The sequence below is a fragment of the Hibiscus syriacus genome, unplaced genomic scaffold (genome assembly GCF_006381635.1).
Source record: "Hibiscus syriacus cultivar Baekdansim isolate YM2019G1 unplaced genomic scaffold, ASM638163v2 tig00111941_pilon, whole genome shotgun sequence".
In the NCBI taxonomy this organism is placed as follows: domain Eukaryota; kingdom Viridiplantae; phylum Streptophyta; class Magnoliopsida; order Malvales; family Malvaceae; genus Hibiscus; species Hibiscus syriacus.
The window spans coordinates 21,528-44,019 of NW_024063217.1; the positions used below are offsets into that span (position 1 = coordinate 21,528).

Genomic DNA, 22,492 nt, shown 5'->3' on the forward strand with positions numbered 1-22,492 from the left:
CATACATAAAATCTAAATATTTTCCTTTCATTTGTGTTACTCTTTAAACATGTAACAAAATTCAATGAAAAAGAAGGTAAAGCTAAAAAATATCACCTATATATTTAAAATATTATTTCTAATATTAATTTTAAAAAATATAAAATAAATATTAAATTATAATTTTATTAAAAATGAATACACATTATTAATTGTTGTTAAAAATAATAATTAATGAATAATAATTTATTTGATTCTTCAATTGTAATTAAAAGTTTATTTTAATATTTTTTTATATTTTTAAACAATTAATTTTAAAAGTTAAGAAATTTTTTAAAAATATATGAAATTTATAATTTTTTAAATTATAAAATAGTTCTTTATTGTTATTATCATCATCATCATTTTGAAAAAGAAATACAAATTATAAAACTTTTATAAAATTATTCATATTTTAAATTACTTACCCTCAAAGTTTTTCTAGACTATATTATAAGTATAAGATTTTAAAAGGGTTAAAACAAAGTTTTCCTAGACTATACTATACATATAGGATTTTTAAAGGGTCAAAAAGTCATTAGAAAGTGTCAAGTGATAATTGGTAAATATAATTGTATTGTGTAATTTCATGCAAAAACCAAAATTTTTTGAGCTATAAAATAATTTACAAAAGCATATTTAAAAATTTTAATGTAGACATTTTTTTTTGCCCAAAAAAAATAAAGAAAGTTGACGTTTTTACACAACAATCACCTAACATAAATTAATTACCTATTAGATATAATTTTAAGAAATTTTACAGATTTAACATCTATCTCAGAAATACACGAATCATCATTGACGCCTTACCTGAACTGGTGCCACGTCTGTGAGAGGTGCGGATGATGATCCGTACCTTATTAAAAAAAATATTAAATCAGTAACATTTTTTGAAACGGCATCTGACATATAATTAATTTTTGTCAAAGTAATTTTCGGGTAAAAACGCCTAGAGTACTTACATAATTAAAAGGAATATAGTTAAAATAATATATCAATAAAAGTGTAATTTTAAAGAAGAGAGGGGTACTTCTGTAAAACCAAGTTACGCGCCAGTAAACAAACTAACTCGATCCCACGTCAGCAGAACTCCAGTTTGCTATATAAGCCCTTACTTAACTGCCCAATCACGGTCCTATATTTTCGCAACTTTTTTTATTGTTCTTTTTTTGGCCTCTCAAAAGATTCAGAGATTCATTCCGGCGACGAGGCGATTGTCGGAAACTAAGTACTCTCATCGGTGGCGGCGGTTCTTCTCTCAGGCGGCTTAAAAGGACGTTGTTACGGTTCCCAAAATGCCTTCCTTTGATTACTCTCCTCCTCCTTTCACCGGTCCCTCCACCAGGTGAACTACTAACGAGTACAATACATGTAGTCTTTCAGCAAACAGTTGAACTACTAACGAGTTGGTTTTTTATTATAGATATATATATATGGTACCAGAAATTCGGAAAGATATGATATTCGATCGAAGTGTTGATGCATATTCTTTCGGTATTATGCTATATGAGGTACATGGTATCCCAAATAGTTCTATTCCTTGTGAATACCGGGATTTTCCAGGGTATTGACTGCTTTTCCTATCTGTTCCTATATGAATTCAGATGACTGAAGGGGGAGTGCCTTTCCGATCTAAGCCTGCAGAAGAGGCGGTGAAATTGATGTGTTTCGAACAACAGAGACCGCCACTCGAGACCAAATCGAAAAGTTACCCTCCGGAATAAAGAGAGTAAGTCTAGGAGCGAAAAGATTGTCTCTCGTCTCACCAGGAAAAAGTGCAGTTATCATGTATGACTAAATGCTTACAAGTATTCTAAGTTTTACTCCTATGACTATATGAACAGGCTTATTGCAGAATGCTGGGATCCAGAACCTCTAGTAAGACCGACTTTTTCGGAAATCATCGTACGATTAGACTAAATAGTTTCAGGTTGCACGAAACAAGGGTGGTGGAAAGACACTTTCAAGCTTCCTTGGTGTGCTCCAATCACCGAAGTTTTCGTTCACCGGTAGTTTCCATACGTTACATATGAATGAAATGCTATTTGGAGTACCTTGACATATCATGAACTCAAAATTTCCCTCTCAAATACTATTATAATCTATGTTGCTAAGACTCGGGTTCAGGGCGATGGTGGAAGACTCGTATTAATCCAAGACACAAATCCGAGTCTGCTGAAGTCCTTCATTGCTCTTACTCTTCCGAGTTCTGAATTCTAATGCATTCCAATTCAGCCCATCTTTGCAGGAAATAAGGGGAAGGAAAGATTTCGAGGGAGACTTCGAGTTTGAATTCGAGTTCGAGTTTTGGAAGCTTCATCTTAAAGAATGTATGATGTAGTAATACTTTGATTTGAGCAAAGTACAAAACCATGCTGTCATTGAAAGAAAATGATGAACTCCCCCGCCCCCTCTTCTTTTTTTGGTCCCTTTCTTTTTTGTATACAACAGCTTACATAATCATCTTTCCAATGGAATAATTAATCCCAAGTCCTTGGATTATCGCAATATGATCCCTTCAATTAAATTATTACTTCAACACATAGTACTAAACTGCAGCCGCAACGCAGCGTAACGCCCGCATCGTAACGTCTTTTAAGGTTATCGTGACGCAATATCGGCGCAACGCGATAAGGGAACCATATCATGATTGTTGCGGTCAAAAACCGTTACGTAACACCGCAACACGCTATAAATTGCGCCGCAACGCCGCAACAAACTTTAAATTATCTGAAATATAAAATTACATAGATGAATTGTTCTAATTTAATTCTTAAAATTGGATTATAAATATATATCATTAATAATATTGTAATAGTTATGTTTAAAATTTGTTACTTATATTTTAATTAATTAAATTATTTATTAATGTTATTTTAAAATTAAATTAATTTAAATTTAAATTAAATTTTCTTATATCTAAAATTGACGTGATTAATTTTAAATTAAATTTTTATATTAACATTAAGTATCATAATTATATGTTTATTTATTATTATATAAATTTTGTATAAGAGAGAAATTCACTTTATAATACTATAATAGTATATGTATTTTATCTATTTACTATGAAACTATAAAATTTTATCTAATATATTTACTATAAAATTTTATCATTCAACATGTTTCCTATCAATGATGCATCTTACGATGCACCTAATGTGATGTCTTCTTCACATGGAATAGGAAGAAATCAAAACCAAGACAATCACGAAGATGAAAATGCTTTAGATCCACCACGCCATTCATTTTAGATGATGAACTGTAAGATATAAAATTTTTATATTTGTAGTTATGTTTTTTTTTTCTTTCTAAGTTATGTAAAATGAACATTTTTATGTTACAATATAAAAATTTGATATAATTTTAGTGATATTATTTATATGTTATTCATTAACATTATAATTGTTATTACCCATTATCCAATATGATACTTCTATGGTTTATATTTATTTTTAATAAATTTTTATCTATGAAATTAAATTTTTATTTTCAAAATAAAATATTAAAAGAGTATATTAATATTAATATATTAAAATATAACTGTAAAATGTATAAATATAATATTTTAGACGTATTGTGATTTTTGAGGAAGAGATCACGCCCGCAACAGCCGCAACACGTTACATAACGTCCGCAGCATCTGCAACCGCGATACCGCAACTGCATCCGCAACAAAATCCCCAACCACAATTTGATAATATGCTTTAGCAACTAATAATGCATTAATCTCCTTTCACCCCATCAATTTTTCAGTACCTTACTACCTTGTAATATAATCTATATCATGTAAAGCTAAGCATGGGGTTTGCATGTAAGTTGAGCTATAAACTCAATTATGTTGTTGTCTGAGCTTCCACCTTCACTGACAGCCTCTGTCGTCAATTTCTTCCAATTCATTGCATTCCTTTTCATTTCTTCACTTCCATCTCCTTCCATGACTTCCCTTATACATCTCTCTATCTCTTCTTTACCGATGATTCCTTTTCCATCAATCTCGGCTCTGATTCCCACTCGCCATATATCCACAATGAATTTAGCATTCGTCGTTTGATCCGTCCATTGCGGCAGCGCCACCATAGGCACCCCCAAGCTCAGTGCTTCTATCGTCGAGTTCCAACCGCAGTGACTCATAAAGCACCCCACCGATTTATGACTCAGCACTTCCAGCTGAGGGCTCCATGAAACTACAAGCCCTTTCTCTGAAGTTTCTTCAACGAAGTTGGCCGGAATCTTTTTCTGTTCAGATTCTCTGACGACCCACAAGAAGTTTCTTCCGCTTCTCTTTAAACCCATTGCTAACTCCTCCATTTGATCTCCTCCTGGAGCCGCCAAGCTTCCGAATGATACGTAAACGACTGAACCGGTTTGCTTAGAGTTCAACCAGTTGGCACAAATGTCTAACTCGGGCTTGAATAAGTTAATGCCGTAATCGTTATCGTCATCAACTCGGTTGTCTAGGTACTTGGAAGGAACCGTGGGTCCGATTGTCTTGATCGGCCTCTGGTACGCCATCCACTTTACAACCTCATTTTCCAACCTTGTGAACGTATTGAAGAAAACCCAGTCGGCTTTCTTGAAGCTGGAGAACTGATTAGTTAAAAGGTGCGTCAACGTCGGATAAGCTTCTATGTCAGAAACGAAAGACGGCAAGTCATGAGGTCGAAGCAAAGGCAAGCCCGCCATGGACAGACAAGGCTCAACAACGGGAACCTTAATCAACCCTTGGTGGAGATTGTAGTAGATAGTACTCACGGCACAAGAAAAAGTGAAGAACTCAGCTCCATAAACGCCTTGCTGCTTAGCTATATCCAGCGCCCATGATAAGACCGAGTCATAAACGAGGCAACTCGACTTTGACATGCCGAGTCTAGCCATGATTTGTGGTAATCTCAAGGCGACGACGGCTTCGAGGCGGCCGAGGTAATCGTCGATGCTTTTCTCCATAACGCTATCGGCTCCGAGGTCGTCGAAAACGGGCTCGAGCTTGACGGAACCTTTGGCTTTGATTTCCATGGATTTGTTGCCACAGAAGGTTACGAGTGAGACTCGGAGTCCTTTTGAAGCCAGGCGTTTTGCGAATTGTAGCATTGGGTTGATGTGGCCTTGAGTCGGGAATGGCAATACCAGGACCTGAGGCTGAGTTTCCCTAACATTTTCTTCTTTGATCTTCATTTTCTTATTCATATCAGATTTTCAACTCTTTCTCTCTCTATATATAGCATGACAGAACTTCATTATCTTTATGTCTTATTTAACCAAATTAATCTTAAAAATATTGATATTGAATTGAACATTTACTTCTTGCCTAACTTTCCTCCCAAATCCCGTATGCATGCATGATATCTATAAAATTATTTAAACTCTTAGACTGTCAACTAATCACTAGTTCAGTTTAAAAGTTAATATTATTATAATATATTTATCAAATAATTTATTTAAAAAATTATATTTAATATTTAAATTATTTAGTTAAATATCAAAACGACTTGGTCTTAAATTTTGATTTTCAAATTAATAAAATAAAAACTTAATTGAAATTCAAAAGCTAACTTAACTCAAATAAATTAAACAACTCAATATAAAAATAAAAATAAATACTTTTTTTTTAGCCTAGATAAATTTTGTTCAATCCTACCTATAAACACCTCTATATCCACATTTCACTAGATATAACACATGTTGTGCAAGTTGTGGAAGCTAGGCAGCCACACTATTATCTTCATCTCCGACGTTAATTACTTGGTTTTTGTTTTTGGTTAACAATTCAGAATTGGATCAAATTAATCTTAATATAGGTCGAGTTAAAGTTCAAATCTTGATACTATAAATGAATACAATTATATTAAAAGATTTGTTTTATAACAAATATATGTAATATTCGATTTGAATTAGTGTTGTTGATGGTAATTTTAATTAGAAGATGAATGGTACAAGAGATTGCTGTTAGGGTTTGATTCCATATTGGAGTGTTATTAATAATAGTCAAGTGATTGCTCTTAGGGTTTGGTATCTTACATGATATTGGTCTCGATTTGTTAGGCATGCGAGCCAAACTCAGGTCCTAATATAAATATATATGTAAGCCCACCTTTAAAAGAATCCTTGACTACGATACATTATTTTGCTGGGTTTATTGAATATTAAAAGTTATAAATGATTATATGATTATTCATATATTTTAAAATTATATTTCTTCATTAAAAATTAATGGTAGTATGATCTGGTTGGTAATATGTTGGTTGAGATATGCTAGTCATATCCTAGTCAATAGGTTAACATCCAACTCATATTACTATCATTTTTTAACAGAAAATGACGAGTTTGGAACATATGAATAGTTAGATGACCATTTTATAACTTTCAATAGTTGAGGGACTCACAAACCAACACCCTATAATCAATGGACTATTTTATAAATTTTAATAGTCGAGGGGCTATTTGTTATAATCAATGGACTATTTTATAAATTTTAATAGTCGAGGGGCTATTTGTGTACTTTACCCTTGAAATTAATACTTGGTTAATTTTTTTGATCGGTAACTAGTAGGGGTGTAAATGAATCGAGCTTGAATGAACAAGATAATGTTCGTGTTCGTTTGTTTATTTTTGAATGTGTTCATGTTCGTTTAATTTTTTAATATTGCGTTGTTGTTCGTTTATTTTAATTTTTCCAAACGTGTTCGTTTGATGTTCGTTTGATGTTCGTTTATATGTTTGTTTAGCGTTCGTGAACATATTCGTTTATTGTTCGCGAACATGTTTGTTTAGCGTTCGTTTATCATTCCCAAACATGTTCGTTTAGAATAAAAGGGAAAAGAAAACGACGAGAAAAGGTTTTTCTTTGTGTTATAATAGGGAAAATGGTAAAATTACACAATTAGTTCTTAAATTTCCTGGGATTCATAGTTTAAACTCCAAATTTCATCATATATTAAATTTTAGTATGTACTTTCACTAATATTCAAAATAAAAAAAATGAGCATATAAATGAGCTTGTTTTTAAGAATATAAATGAACCGAACACACCTCTGTTTGTATTCGTTCATTTATTAAATGAACATAAAAATTTATTCATACTCGTTTATTTAACATAATAAACTAACATAAATAAATATTATACAAACAATTTACAAACAATTCACCAAACGCTATATTCATTTACACTATATAACCAATGAAACCACTACGTCATTTTTTAGTCGAATTTTAGGTGCCCTAATCACCAAGGCCGTCCCAATCCGGAAGATCTGGTAGTAATTAACCCATATGTTAACATTAGGGGTGTTCATTCGGTTAAAACGGTGGCCGACCGAACCGAATTAACCATAACCGAATTAAATAAACTTTTTTTTTTCTTTAACCGTTAACCGAACCGAATTTTTTTTCGAACATATTAACCGAACCGAATAAATTTCGGTTAATTCGGTTAATTTCGAATTAATAAAATTTTCTAATTTATATAAAATTAAATATTTTTTAATTCAAAAAAAGTTTATAATTAATTTAAATAATAAATAATTATAAAATAAAATTTTAGATAAATTTTTTAATTAATTAATATTGATTTAAGTTTAAAAGTTATTGAATCTTAAATTATTAATTGGGTTTTAAATGGTTTGGGCTTAGCTCATATGTTATATATAATATATTTAATATTTTTTAATTAAAAAACAGTTTATAATTAATTTAAATAATATATAATTATAAAATAAAAAATTTATATAATTTTTTAATTAATTAATATTGATTTAAGTTTAAAAGTTATTAGATCTTAAATTATTAATTGGATTTTTAATGATTTGGGTTGAGTCCATATGTTATATATAATATATTTAATATTTAAAATTTAATTCGGTTAATTCGGTTAATTAACCGAATTCGAACCGAATTAACCGTTAACCGAATTCTAAAAATTTTCTTAACCGTTAATCGACCGAACTAATTCGATAACCGAACCGAATTAATCAAACTAATTAATTCTATCGATTAACCGAATTAATTCGGTTATTTAAACACCCCTAGTTAACATTATCCATGTGGGTTAGCATGTATTCTGTTGTGAACAGTGCCTTAGCACATCGAGAGTTGGAAACTAGACCATCTGCTCTTTATCTGTTTCAACCCCTCTCTCTCTCTTTCTCTCTTTAGTTATGTCGTCCATGGCGTCGTGTAAATTGTAATGAATCAAGTTTTAGTTGAGTATGAAACCGAGAAGAATGTCTTTTTGCTTTTGGAATTTGGGGCACATCTTCATGTAAAGGAAACACTTTTCTTTTAGGGGTTTTATGGTTCTGATTCTTGATTTCAGATGCGTATTTGCTTGGCGATATCAATTTAAGGTTCGAACCCTTTTCACTCCAATTTTGTTTTGGGTTTTAGGGATTTCATTTGTCCCTTATCTCAGCTTTCTCACTTCGTCTCTCTTTCTTGTTTGATGGACGAAGACTGGAAAATTCGCTGCTTTCGATTCCTTTTGAAAGTTGAAAAGCCTGAGAATTTGGTTGTATTGAGAGTTTTATTATAATTCCATTGTCAATTATCATCTCACCTTTCTTCCTAAGTGCATTTGTGTACTTGGCAGAGCAGGACAAAAACTTTCTAAACAAATTATCAGGACACGAGTGGGAAAAGATGAGTGTCTTGTACAAATTTCTGAAAGTCTTTTTTGAGGTGACTAGTGTATTTTCTATAAACAAACAGCCGACTTCAAATTTGTATTTCAGAGCGGCATGTAAAGTTCTTAGTCGCTTACTTGATATGGTGGAGGTCCAGAAATGTTTTTGACTTGCATGGTCAGGGAGATGCACTCAAAATTGAACCAATACTGGTCGGCGTATAGATTGATCTTGTCATGTGCTGCGATCTTGGATTCTAGGTATAAGATTAAGTTTGTTGAATATTGTTATATGATACTATATGGTAGCGGCGCTGAGAAATACGTTAATGCAAGTGTTAACACTTTGTATGGCTTGTTCGAGGAATACATGCAAAATTCTGCACGCACTTCTCATGCTACCGAATTATCAGCTGCTACCTGTAAAATATCCAATGATAAAGATGATAATGATGGGTTTGAAGACTATGAAACCTTTCAAAGTGCCAGATTTCTAACTCAAGTGGAGAAGTCTCAGCTCGATCTTTATTTAGAAGAGCCTAGCCATGATCTAAACAGTGAAATAGATGTTTTAGAGTATTGGACTGTATGCTCCCTGAGGTATCCAGAGCTTTCAAGAATGGCTCGCGATGTTTTAACCATTCCGGTGTCCACTATTGCTTCTGACAGTGCATTTGACATTGGTCCTCAAATGATTGGCGCTGATCGTAGTTCTTTAAAACCAAAGATGTTACAAGCATTGGCTTGTCTTCGAGATTGGATGTTGGCTTCTGATAGGACAAGTAAGTTGGCTTATTTGAATTCATTTAGTAATTGTTGTTATCCTATGCATAACTGGTTTGTTTAAAACATCTGTAGGAAGTTCAGGCTCTTTGGAAAGCAGACCCGAAGATGATAGCTCAAGTTCTAGTGATGGTGATGATGATTATTAGGTAATTGTTGTTTTAATCATATATCTGCCTTCTTTGAGGGGCAAAAGAAAGCCCAACAATGCAACTCAAGGTGTTCTTTCGTGCATGCTCGATACTACTAAGATGCTCGTGTAGCATGTTTGATTGTGTTAAAATATACAGAAGGTTTTTTTGAACTTAGGTCTTCCTCTTCCAGCTTATCTGAAGTGCTGCAGAAGGGCCAACTTGCTTCTAGTAAATTCTGACGACAAATTCAATGGACTCGGTTACGAATCAGAGTTACAAACAAATGTGGCAGATCAGTCATCTCTAGCATAATGTTTGAAGGAAATGGAGCAACGGGCTCATACAAATGGATCCCAGACTGCCCAAGATTGTGCAAAGAATGAAGCTTTATATGACTGATTTTGGAGCTCATGACAACACCGATGGAAGATCAGAGCAATTTGTTATTTGTTTCCTAAGACTTTGCCAGGTATTGTAGAAACTGGTGATGGTGTAGTGGTGTTAATCGATGTTGATATTAGAGTTTTCATCGACTTCAAATTATTTGTGTTGACGAAGCTTATGATTGAACTGCCTGTGATTAGGCTTTGAAGCTAAGCTCTTAAAGAATTGCAGCATTTGATATATTCAAATTTGTGTTGGAAATGCAATTTTAGAATGAACACCAAAGGCTTTATGATTTTTATTGTTGTAGACAGGGCAACCCTCATCTCTGTTCGAAAAACTATGTCTCGGAAACGGTGATTTCAAAATCAAATGAACTGAGTTTCGGATCTACCATTTTAAGAGTACTAACCCTATTTAGATTGTGCCAGTATTGTAGAAACAAATACATCAGTGTTCTTGTCTGAAGTTTCACCTTCACATGTTGCTTCAACTGCCAATTCCTTCAATTTCAGAGCATTTTCTTTCATTGCTTTCCCTTTCTCCCCTTCCATAACCTATATAAGGCAACCCTAAATTTCATCTCGACTCACAATATGATGCGGAAGACGGTTATCGGATAGAGCAAAATCGTAACTGATAATTTGTGAAATAAAAATGAGGATAAAAGAGACACAAAATTTACGTGAAAAACCCCTAAATAATATAGGGTAAAAACCATAGACAACGGTAGAATAATTTCACTATAAGAAAATATGAATTACAACTTCTCTCGATCTACCAAGGAGAAAACAATGATAATTCTCTCTTGACAAAAAGAGAAAACAACTCTCAAGAAACTCTCTAAATTCTCTAGTATTAGAAGAAAGATAGAATGCTTTGAGATGATTTTGAAGTTAAATGAGCTAGGGTATTTATAGTTGAAGCTTAAGGACTAATTTGTAAATACCCTAAAGTACAGGGACTAAATTGAATTCTACCATTTAATAAAAAATTGCCATGCACTTTTCGGTGCATTAATTCCACCGATTCTACCGAAAATAATGTGGCCAACTTGGCCACTTGTTGGCCAACTTTTCAATAATCTCCCACTTGAAGATTTGATTGGAACAATCGTATCTTCATAACATTATTCTTAGGGCTGAGCAACGAAACCGAGAAAACCGAAAAACCGACACTAACCGAGTAAAACGGTTCGGTTCGGTTCGATTTAACGTTATACGGTTCGGTTTTCGGTTGGGTTTAAATATCAAAATCATAGAATTCGGTTCGGTTCGGGTTTTCCATATGGAACCCATTTGTTCCATATTAACCCGAATAAACAAATTAGTCCGGTTACCCAGTACCCACTTACCCGGTTACCCTTACCCATAAGCAGTAAGCCCAATTAAAGAAAACCCTAAATCTAAATAACAATATGTTCTTTTTCTCGACTCTCCAGCCCTTACCCAGCCGTTCTTGACTCCCCTTACCCAGCCGTTCTTGACTGAACTCTCCACTCTCCATTCTCCAGTATTCACCATTTTCATTTCTGCAAGGATTCGACAGAGCTTCAAGTCTTCAACTGCAACGATTCGAGGAGCTTCATCTCTTTCCTTTCGTCTTAGCATCTTGAACTTGATTTCGTAAGGTAAATAATATTAAAAATATTTTGGTATGTTAATTTTGGGGTGTGAATTTAGGGGTTTTTTGTGGGTTTCAATGTTTCATTGATGATTGCTATTTTGTTTCATGAAATATATTATTTACATGTGGGTCTGTGTTCTGTTGATCCTGTTTTGATAGTGGATGCCTGGATGGTATAGTGGGTTGTTCTCAGGTGATTTATAGATAGGACTAGGACTAGGTTGAGTCAAAGAGTGGTTGCTTTCGTAAATTAAACCTTTTTTTCAAGTTTCTTCTAAATTGAAGAAATTCGGAGATTTGTTGCATATTAGCTTTGAATTTCACGAATCAGTTCTTTTCTTCCTTTCTTTAATTTATCTCATTCAAAGCTTCGTTTAGATCTTTATTTTTCCCTTAAATTATTATAAATCATGTATGTTAATTCTTTTTAACTTTGTAATCAGCTCATAATTAGGGTTCTATTTCAAAGTTTTGAACTTTATACATATTTAAAGCTTGATGATTGATTTCTATCTGATTTGTAAGGAAAAAACATTGAAAAAAAAGAAGCAAAATAGATGGAAAACCAACATATGCCTATTAGAGATGTTTACGAACAAATAAAAACAGGAAAGACAAGCAGGAGACTTCACCACTGTTGTTTCTGTTTTTCAGATGTGTCTTGTCTTTTCTTCTTCTTACAAACCAACTTCCTTTCTTTCCAATGGATTATATTATATCTCTTTCTATTTCTTTGTTTCTGGGAATTATAATATTATTATATCAATCACTTGAATGTGGATGGAGACATCTCCATGACGTACTAGGTTGAGTTATTCGAGTTATGCTTCTTCATGCTTAATATGTAGTGAGGTTAATGGTTTGTGTTGCTTTGATTGAGTTTAGCATGATGATGATTTTTGTGCGATGAACATAATTCACGTTTTGATTCAACTTCCTCTTTTTGCTTCAACTTTCACTTTCTTCAATCTTTTCTTGTCATTGTAAAATGTTTTTTTCCTTCAGAAAATGAAATCTTCATTATCTAGTGCTACTCCTATGTTTCGCGCTGATGCTGAAACTCCTCGTGATACTCCAAATAATTCAAATGATGTTGTCAAAACTGATCAATCAGCTGCAGCTTCTTCAAGCATCCCATCGAATCTTTAGCAGCCTTTAAAGAGAACAGGAGGCAGGTTAGGTACCACAAGTTCTATAGTTTGGGAACATTTTACAAAATTACCTTGTGTAGTTGGAGATATTCCACAATGTAGCTGTAATTATTATGGAAAACCCCTTAAATGTCCAACTAAAAGTGGAACTAGTGTCATGCATAATCATATGAAACGTTGTCCTAAGTACCCATTTAACAAGGTAGATGAAAAACAACAGAATTTGTGTTTTAAATCAGAGGAGGTTGGGCAGCAAAGTTCGGGTTCAGTTATTTGGAAATTTGACCAAACACAATGTAGAAAATATTGTGCTAGGATGATTATCATGGATGAATTGCCTTTTAGAGTTGTTGAGCATGAGGGATTTCGAGATTTTTGTAATATGATGCAGCCTAGATTCCAAGTTCCGTCTAGGTTCACTATAACAAAGGATTGCATGGAAATTTACTTGGAAGAAAAAGATAAACTTTTTAAGTATTTTAAGAGTTTCAATCAAAGGGTTTCTCTCACTACTGACATATGGACTTCTAGGCAAAACCTTAGTTACTTGTGTCTCACTGTTCATTTTGTTGATGATGAATGGAAATTACATAAACAAATCTTAAACTTTACACCCATTCCAAGTCATTCGGGTGATGTGATAGGGAAATGCATTGAAAAACACTTGCTTGAGTGGGGAATAGATAAGGTGCTCATAATCACAGTAGATAATGCTAGCTCCAATGATGTTGCGATCAAGTATATAAAAAAAAGGCTAAACAATTGGAAACATAGCATTTTAGGGAGTGATTACATTCACATGAGGTGATGTGCACACATATTAAATCTAATTGTCAGAGAAGGTTTGAAAGATTTGGATGACTCGATTTTTAGAATTCGTTCGGCTGTTAGATATGTTAGGTCATCACCAGCTAGGATGCAAAGGTTTAAGTTGTGTGTTGAGCAAGAAAAAATTGAGAGCAAGGGTTTAGTTTGCTTGGATGTTGAAACTAGATGGAATTCGACATTTTTAATGCTAGATGCTGCTGTGAAATTCGAAACAGCCTTTGACAGGTTGGGAGAACAGGATTTTAAGTATAGAGATGAGCTTTCAAGTTCAAAAATGAAGGGTCTACCTACTGACTTAGATTGGGAGCATGCTCGTGCTTTATTGCCATTTTTAAGAGCTTTTTATGATGCTACATTGAAGCTGTCCGGTTCTTCATATGTTACTAGTAATTATTATGTTCATGTTGTGTTTGGCATTGGAATGAGAATTAATGATAAGATAAACGATCCAAACTCAAGCATAAAACTTATGGCTTCAAATATGAGGGAAAAATATCACAAGTATTGGGGGAATGTGAAAAATCTTAATCCACTCTTATTCATTTCTATGATTTTAGATCCTAGACATAAGATGGATTATGTAATCTTTGTGATTGATGAAGTTTACGATACTGAGAAAGCTGAACAGTTGAGTGAAATTGTAAAACAAACTTTAAGTGAGTTGTTTGATCATTATAGTTTGTTAAGTGGTAAATCCCAAGAGGGATCAAGTGTTGCTTCTCAATCTAATGTCTCTAGGGTTGAAAATGATGAGCTGCTTGATTTGTTTGCTTATTCCAAGACCAAGTACAAAAGGAAGAGGGCTGAAAGTATGTTTAGTGAAGGAAAATCTGAACTTGAAAAGTATTTGGAGGACAAAGTAGAACTTGATGTTAAGAAATTTGATTTGCTTGATTGGTGGAAGAACAAAAGTCAGACCTATCCCATAATTTCTGTAATGGCTCGAGATATTTTGGCAATTCCTGTAACTACAGTGGCTTCAGAATCTGCTTTCAGCATTGGAGGTCGTGTTCTTGACTCATTTCGGAGTTCTTTAACTCCAAAAATTGTTGAGTGTCTCATTTGTGCTCAAAATTGGTTGAGAGCATCACTTGTAGCAATCCAAAAAGAGGAACAAATTGAAGAAATGGAGAACATTAAGTGTGGTAAGTAATAATTATGTAAACACTCGTAAATATATTTTCTAACTCATTTCTATAAATATTCTTACTTCTAAATATTTTTTGACTTTTAATAGGTTTCGAAGATTTAAGGCTAAATGAAACAATGATGACCATTGATGATTGATCGAAGATGAACACTTATAAAGGTAATTTCTATGATTTAATGTTATAAAGCTTATGACATGATAATATTTGAAACCAAACCGATTGAAATTTCTATGATTTAATGTTACTGCAGCTTATGACATGATGATATTTAAATACTGTTTCTGTTTGTGATATTGAAATATTGTTTTGATAATATATTAAACATTAGTTTTAAATTTAAATATATTTCAATTCAAATGTAATTCTGATTTAAATTTTGTATGATAATCTTATCCGTATAATATAGAGATACTGATTGTTATTATAATGCTATTTATGTTTTACCTAATTACTTATATGGACTGTTATTGATTCGTTAATGTGTTGGTTTAGATTCTGGTCTGGGTGATGGAGAGCTTACTGTAAAGTTAAACTTGAAGGCTGAAAAGTTTTCAGCATCTGCAAATGAAAAGCTTGAGGCTGTTGGTTGTTCTCTCATGCATGGATGATTATAGTTTCAAGTAACTTTTTATTTAACTTTGATAGTTGAATTACACTTTGATTTGGTTGTTTAATTTGTAGTGTGAACCGAACTGCGAACAATATGTGGATTATAGTTTTTGTATGGATTATATATGTGGAATGTGGATCATCCATAGCAATTTTTGTATGGATTATATATGTGTTTACTAGGATTATATATGTGGATTATATGTGTTTTCAACATCTGTAAGGTAATTTTTTTTTGAATTTATAGTTTTTTTCATTGAAAATCAAAGCAAGCAATGATTTTTTCCAATTATGTCGAATACTGTTTTCGATTTATGAAAACCCGAATTACAGAACCGAACCGAAAAAATCGGTTTCGGTTTTTTCGGTTTTTTAACCATTCGGTTTCGGTTTAAATTTTGAAAAACCGTTTATTTCGGTTCGGTTCAATTTTTGGTAAAAAACCGAACCGAACCGAACCGAATACACCCCTAATTATTCTACCTTTTACCTTCATGTTTCTTACGTTTTTGACAGGCCACAAGAGGATCGACACCAAGTAAATTTATCAACGTTGATTGCCTTTGTCATGAAATCTACTATGTTATCTTTGGTATGAATTTTCTGCATATCTACCGTTCCTTCTTTCACCTTTTCACGAATGAAATGATACTGAACTCGTATGTGCTTTGTCCTTGAATGAAATGTTGGATTCCTTGCTAGATGCAAGGCGCTTTAACTGTCACAAAATAGAGAGATGTACTCTTGATTGTGCCCAAGCTCCTCCAATAGCATATTTAACCAAATTGCTTCTTTACTGCTTATGTAGCTGCTATATATTCTGCTTCTGTTGTTGATGTAGCCACAACTGACTGCAATTTTGAAACCCAACTTACAGCTCCACCAGCAATTTTGAACACATATCCTGTAATAGATTTGCTTTTATCCAAATCCCTTGCATAGTCAGAATCAAAATACCCATTGATAAGTAAATTTGATCCTCCGTAATATAATGCAATATTTGAGGTCCCTTTGATGTATCTCAAAATCCTCTTTACTGTATTCCAATACTCTTTGCCTGGATTCGCCATGTACCGACTAACCACTCCCACTGCTTGTGCAATGTCTGGTCTTGTGCATATCATAGCGAACATTAAACTTCCCACTGCTGATGCATGCGGTACTCGAGACATCTCCATCCTCTCTTCTTCACTGCTAGAACTCATACTGAAAGATAATTTGAAGTTAATAGGAAGAGGGGGTAGAAATTGGCTTACAATCTTGCATGTTGAATCTTGACAAGATCTTCTTCAAGTAATTCTTTTGTGAAAGCCAAATCTTTCTATTACTTCTGTCTCGGTGAATTTGCATCCCTAGAATCTTGTTTTTTGATTCCAAGTCCTTCATTTCAAATTCCCTAGCTAGTTGTGCCTTCAATTCCTCAATATGATCTCTGTTGGGTCCTGCAACCAACATGTCATCCACATAAAACAACAATATAACAAAATTGTTATCATCAGACCTCTTGAAATAAGCACAAGGGTCTGCATTAAGTTTGTTGTATCCAAGGCACATAATGAAGGAATCAACTCTCTTATACCAACACCTCGTCGCCTGCTTTAGACCGTACAGAGATTTGTTCAACCTGCAAACCAAGTTCTTCTTTTCGTCTTCTTCAAAACCTTTAGGCTGGAGTATGTAAATCTCTCCTTCAAGATTTCCATGAAGAAAAGTTGTTTTAACATCTAGCTGCTCTAGATGTAAGTTCAATGTAGCACAAATTGCCAAGACTACTTGAACTGTTGTTAGTCGAACCACATGAGAAAAGATTTCATTGAAATCAATACATTCTTTTTTAGCATATCATTTGACCACCAGTCTTGCACGATACCTCTCCACTTGATCGTCACCATTTCACTTGATTTTGAAGACCCATTTGTTACCAATTGACTTCCTTCCTTGTGGTAGTGGCACAAGGTCCCATGTATTATTTTTATGAAGGGCTTCGATTTCTTCTTGCATCGCCATCATCCACAGTGAAGCATTTGAGCTGTTTATTGCCTCATGGTATGTTGATGGCTCACCATCCTCTGTTAAAATACAGTATGCAATATTACCTTCTATAACATAATTTGAGTATCAATTATGACATCTTTTCACACGATCTGATTGACGAGTTGTTGGAGCTTCAGAACTCTCTGGTTCTTATTCATCATGTGCTGGTTCTGCTTTAGAAAAATCTCCTTGTTCAACCTCCTATTCCACATGTATCTGTGTAGTATCTGACTTTTCAGTGCTATCGTCATCTTATTTTCTTTGTAGCTTATCTTCTACAAAGATAACATCCCTGCTGATGATCACTTTGCGGGCAGTGGGATCTCACAAGCGATACCCCTTTACACCATCAGCATACCCCAAGAATTTGCATTTCCTAGATTTTGGATTCAGCTTTGAAATTTCTTGGGAGTTGTACATCACGTACACAATACTTCCAAATACATGGAGGTTTGAATAATCAGCTGGTTTACCAATCCACATCTCCATTGGTGTCTTTAGCTCTATTGCAGTTGATGGAGCTCAATTCACCAAATAACAGGCGGTATTGACTGCTTCTGCCCATAATGAGTTTTCTAGGCCTGTATCCCTCAACATTTCTCTTGTTCTTTCTAACAAGGTTCTGTTCATCCACTCTACCACTCCATTTTGTTGAGGAGTGTTCGCCACTGTGAACTGTCTTTTGATGCCTTCATTCCTGCAAAAGTCATCAAATTCTTCACTTGTGTATTCTCCTCCATTATCTGTTCTGAAACACTTGATCTTATTTCCATAATCAAGTTCCACCCGCGCTTTGAAGTTTTTGAAAGTTGAAAACACGTTCGACTTTTTTTTAATAGGGTACACCCAACATCTCATGGAGTAGTCATCAATAAATGAGACAAAATATTTTACTCCGCCTAGGGATGTAACTAGTGCTTGCCATACATCAGAATGAACCAATTCTAGAACACTTTTGCCTCTAAAATTTGACGTGTTAAATTTCAACCGGTGCTGCTTACTTATTATGCAATGCTCACACAAAGTAAGTGATACCTTTGTTAAGCCAGGAAATAGCTTTTGCTCCGCAAGGACTTTCATTCCTTGTTCTGACATGTGTCAAAGTTTCTCATGCCATAGCATTACAGAATCTGAACTACAAGAGGCAATAGAGGCTTCTGCTTCTAGCAAAGTCTCTCCCTTCAGCATGTACAAGTTTGCTGCTATCTTTTCGCCTTTTAGAACCACAAGCACTCCACGAAACACCTTCATGATTCCTCTCTGTGTTTCAATCTTGCTTGCATTATTATCCAACAATCCGTAGGATAATAAATTTTTCTTCAAGCTTTTCACGTGTCGCACATCTCGAACAACTTTAATTGTTCCATCATACATCTTCAATTTAATGGTTCTCACGCCAACGATCTCTAAAGCATGATCATTGCAACTATACACAGATCCTCCTGATATTGGTTCATAATGATGGAACCATTCTCTTCTTGAGGCCATGTGATATGTTGCTCCCGAATCAATGAGCCATATATCTGCATATCTCTTTCTACCTTCCACGGTGGTTGACGCTTCACAGCATAGAGCATCTCCATCATCTGAAGTGTTTGTTGTATTGCCTTGTGGATTGGAGTTTTTATTTTGACTTCAACAATCATTCTTCAAGTGACAATTCTTTCCACAATTATAGCAATTTAAATTCTTCTTGCTTCTCGACTTTGATCTACCATGTTTGTAAATGCTGCTTTGGCTACGTTCCGTTGATCTCTCTCTCATCGTTGTCAACGCTTCTGCTTGTTGCAGATTTACTTGTCTGTCTTCCTTGTTCTTGCGTCGATTTTCTTCTTGTAGAACAGCAGCTGCAACATCATCGAAGACTAGACTGGTGACATTACTGTTTGTCAAGTTGATGATGAGTTGATCATACGAATCAGGTAGACTTTGAAGTAGAAGTTCAATATGTTCTTGTTCTCCTATTGTACATCTTAGGGATGTAAGCTGAGAAAATAAAGTGTTCAGTGTGTTTAAGTGCTCCGTCACTGAAGAAGATTCTGGCATCCGGAGATTGTACAATTTCCTCTTAAGGAAAATTTTATTGTGCAACGATGTGGCCTCGTACAATTTGGTGAGATGATCCCATATCTCCTTAGCTGTCTTTTTCTCCTCGATGCTTGACAATACTTCATCTGCTAATGCTAGATGAAAGTTTGCCATAACATTCCCGTCCATCTCGATCCATTTGTTGTTATCTGTGAAATCTACTGGCATTTCACGGATAACTGCTAGACAATCGTCTTTCCTCAGGATGACCTTCATCTTCAATTTCCACAATGAGAAATTTCTCCCATTGAATTTTTCAATATCAAATTTTGTCGTCAAAGCTTCTATTACGGATAGCTCTCACTATTTCACTATCGTGAATAGTTCTCTGGAACCTTCAAAGAATGAGTAATATCTTCTTACTTTCTTATGTTGAAGGATCCACCTTTTGGTGGCAACCACAAAGACAATAAATAGATATTTTACACTCTAATATGGCTCTGATACCAATTTTTACGAAAGACGACTATCGGATAGCCGTCTTCCGTAACACAATGCCATCATCTCCGACCGCAACTCAAACCCCAGCGTTCCATACGTCCTCAACCGACTTAGCATCAGTGGTTTGGTCGGTCTATTGTGGCATTGCCACCATCAGCACACCCAAACACAAAGCTTCGATCGTCGAGTTCCACCCACAATGCGTGAAAAAGCACCCAACGGCCTCATGTGCCAGCACTTTGGTTTAGGGAATCCAGTTAGCTATCAAGGCTTTATCACCCATTTCTTCGGCAAACTAGTCTGGGACTTTGGCCATCTCCGATGATCGAATAACCCACAAGAAATCAAACCCCGTTTACTTTAAACCCCTTGCCAGTTCTTCCATTTGGTCAATGGATAGGTTGGTCATGCTGCCAAACGAGACGTAAACAACTGATCTCGGTGCCTTGGAGGTCAGCCAATGAGTACTAGTGGAGTCTAGTTTGAAGAGATTAAGGTCATAATCTTTGTCCTTTCCGAGTCTTTGATCTAAATATATGGAGGGGATTATCGGTCCGATCGTTAACAATGGTGGAGTCATCACTTTCGACATCGAGTCAACAACTTGTTCAACCAGATGGATCAACGTAAATCAGCCAGACTTTGCAACTATTAATATTGCTGACATATTTGCTTACAACAAGCCTGAGAAGTACAATGCCAGTTCATAGAAAATAAAACGTCATCATCGGTTTGGCCTTGAGTGAACTCGAACATTAAAACTGAAACTCAATTTAGTACTTGAGTTTGAGCAGAGCTTTACGCCCCGAATTTTCATTTGAGCTCAACTTTTTTTGATAAAGTGAACTCGGCTCGGTTTGATTAAACCTTCATACCATATAGTTAATGCGATTAAACTAACCTCTTGTTCCAACTTGTAAAAGGTGTTAACTAGAATGAAGTCAGCTTGGACTGCATTTGAGAATTGAATTAACACCATCTCAAAATAAGATGAATACGAGCCAGCGACATAGGTGAACGATGGCATGTCTCGAAGCTCAAGCAACGACAAACTAGGGATGGTAATCGGCACTGCAGATGACGGAACCGGAAGACTCAAAAGCCCACGGTGAGCATAGTAATATATGTAATCCACGCCACATGCATGCGTGAAAAAAGCAGCCCCGACGATGCTAAACTGCTTGGCAAAATCAAGAGCCCACGGAAGGAAAGCGTCGTAGATTATGCAATCGATAGGATGAGGATCCTGAGAATCCGTATTCGTCATAGCCGTCTGGTATTGTGTCGGAGCCGGTTAACTCAGGTTTCATGGTTTGGGAGATGAAGATGATGGTGACAAAGGTTGCTTTGAGTCCTTTGAAGGATAAGCGTTTGGAGAATTGGAGCATTGGGTTAATGTGGCCTTGGCTTGGGTAAGGAATGGCCAATACATGGACTCTGTTTGTATCTTTTTTCTCCATCCCCCCTCCCCTCTTAAGATATTCAACGATATTGGAGTCAGATATTTATAAAGGAAAGAATGAATAATATAAATATAATCTTAAAAATTCATTTAGTCTGTTCAATATTTTTATAAATCTCTTCTTCTAAGGTGATTATAAAATAACATACGGTCTAAATTCTTTCAACCATTTGATAATAAATACTCAATCACTTTGTTGTAGTCACCTATGCTCATACTCGTGATCCTTAAAAATAACAACGAATTTTTTAATAACTAAAGTAAATTGATTCGTATATTTAAATTCTATCGTTAACTCTCGTATTATGATATTAATCTTATTTTTTAAAAAAATATTTTACGTTTATTAAAAACGATGTATAGGTATTATCTGTACCATACTTTTAGATAATTCCCAATGACGAAATTGGAATCGGATAAAAATACCATACGTCAACCTTGTACACAAAACAACAATGCATTATATCGTTTGGTCTATTTATATGATATTTGTTTGATCTTATTCTGGCCATGCATTCAAACAATTTAATATGCAGGTATACATGAATTTGTCCATATTTGAAGTTAAATACAAATATCATTTTGGCATTTGATTTATTATCCGACTAATTTGATTTATTATCCGACTAGTTTGATTTATTAAATTTTAAAAATTTAAAATTTATTTTTTTAAATTAATGTAGGGTAAGTATGAGATAACATATATTCAAAATACTTTCAATTATTTGATATTAAACGTAGTGGAAGAACATTATGGGCCTCTCTCAATTATTTTTTCAAATATTAATTAATATTATATATATATATTAAAAAATAAATAAAGAAAAATTTACATGGTCCCCTCAATTAAAAAAATTATATTTATAAAAAATAAAAATATTTTAACTCCGCTATAATAATTCCTAGTTCCGCTACTGAACTCAACCTTTAATATTTTAAAAGTTATATACATTTTTAAAAATTATAATACCGGAGTTTTCAAAATATTTTAAGATTATTAAGGAGTTCTTTTTATAAGTCTATCAAATTTTTAGATTTTCTAAATTATATAATTTGGAAAAAATATTTTTTTATTTTTATAAATTTCTAAATGTTGTTGACATTTTTATAATCGGTCCATTTCATTGCACTGCCTTTGTGGTTCTGGTTTGACATCCCTCTATCTC

At 34.2% G+C, this 22,492-nt stretch overlaps 2 protein-coding genes, 1 long non-coding RNA gene and 1 pseudogene across 3 annotated transcripts; 2 read left to right on the plus strand and 2 right to left on the minus strand.

The window, feature by feature from the left end:
• Positions 1-1,443: 1,443 nt before the first annotated feature.
• Positions 1,444-2,281, plus strand: LOC120173099. Its single transcript, XR_005521021.1, has 4 exons — positions 1,444-1,529; positions 1,623-1,747; positions 1,863-1,994; positions 2,267-2,281. It is a non-coding gene; the product is annotated as an uncharacterized LOC120173099 (long non-coding RNA).
• Positions 2,282-3,793: 1,512 nt separating this feature from the next.
• On the minus strand, positions 3,794-5,193 carry LOC120173112 (mogroside IE synthase-like). Its single transcript, XM_039180387.1, has one exon. It carries the CDS (start codon positions 5,191-5,193, stop codon positions 3,814-3,816), a length of 1,380 nt encoding a protein of 459 aa, XP_039036318.1. The 3' UTR covers positions 3,794-3,813.
• A 2,882-nt stretch (positions 5,194-8,075) lies between these two features.
• On the plus strand, positions 8,076-10,087 carry LOC120173023 (zinc finger BED domain-containing protein DAYSLEEPER-like). The gene is made up of 3 exons (XM_039180322.1): positions 8,076-9,417; positions 9,494-9,567; positions 9,743-10,087. The coding sequence occupies exons 1-2, from the start codon at positions 8,796-8,798 to the stop codon at positions 9,565-9,567; spliced, it is 696 nt and encodes a 231-aa protein (XP_039036253.1). The 5' UTR covers positions 8,076-8,795; the 3' UTR covers positions 9,743-10,087.
• Positions 10,088-10,316: 229 nt separating this feature from the next.
• On the minus strand, positions 10,317-21,324 carry LOC120173031 (annotated as a pseudogene).
• Positions 21,325-22,492: the final 1,168 nt, after the last annotated feature.

Bases quoted from the DNA above. Each gene is read 5' to 3' on its own strand.
- LOC120173023 (XM_039180322.1), top strand. From the start codon at position 8,796: ATGTTTTTGACTTGCATGGTCAGGGAGATGCACTCAAAATTGAACCAA. The intron at 9,418-9,493 runs GTAAGTTGGCTT...AAACATCTGTAG, and splicing joins GTTGGCTTCTGATAGGACAA to GAAGTTCAGGCTCTTTGGAA.
- LOC120173112 (XM_039180387.1), bottom strand. From the start codon at position 5,193: ATGAAGATCAAAGAAGAAAATGTTAGGGAAACTCAGCCTCAGGTCCTG.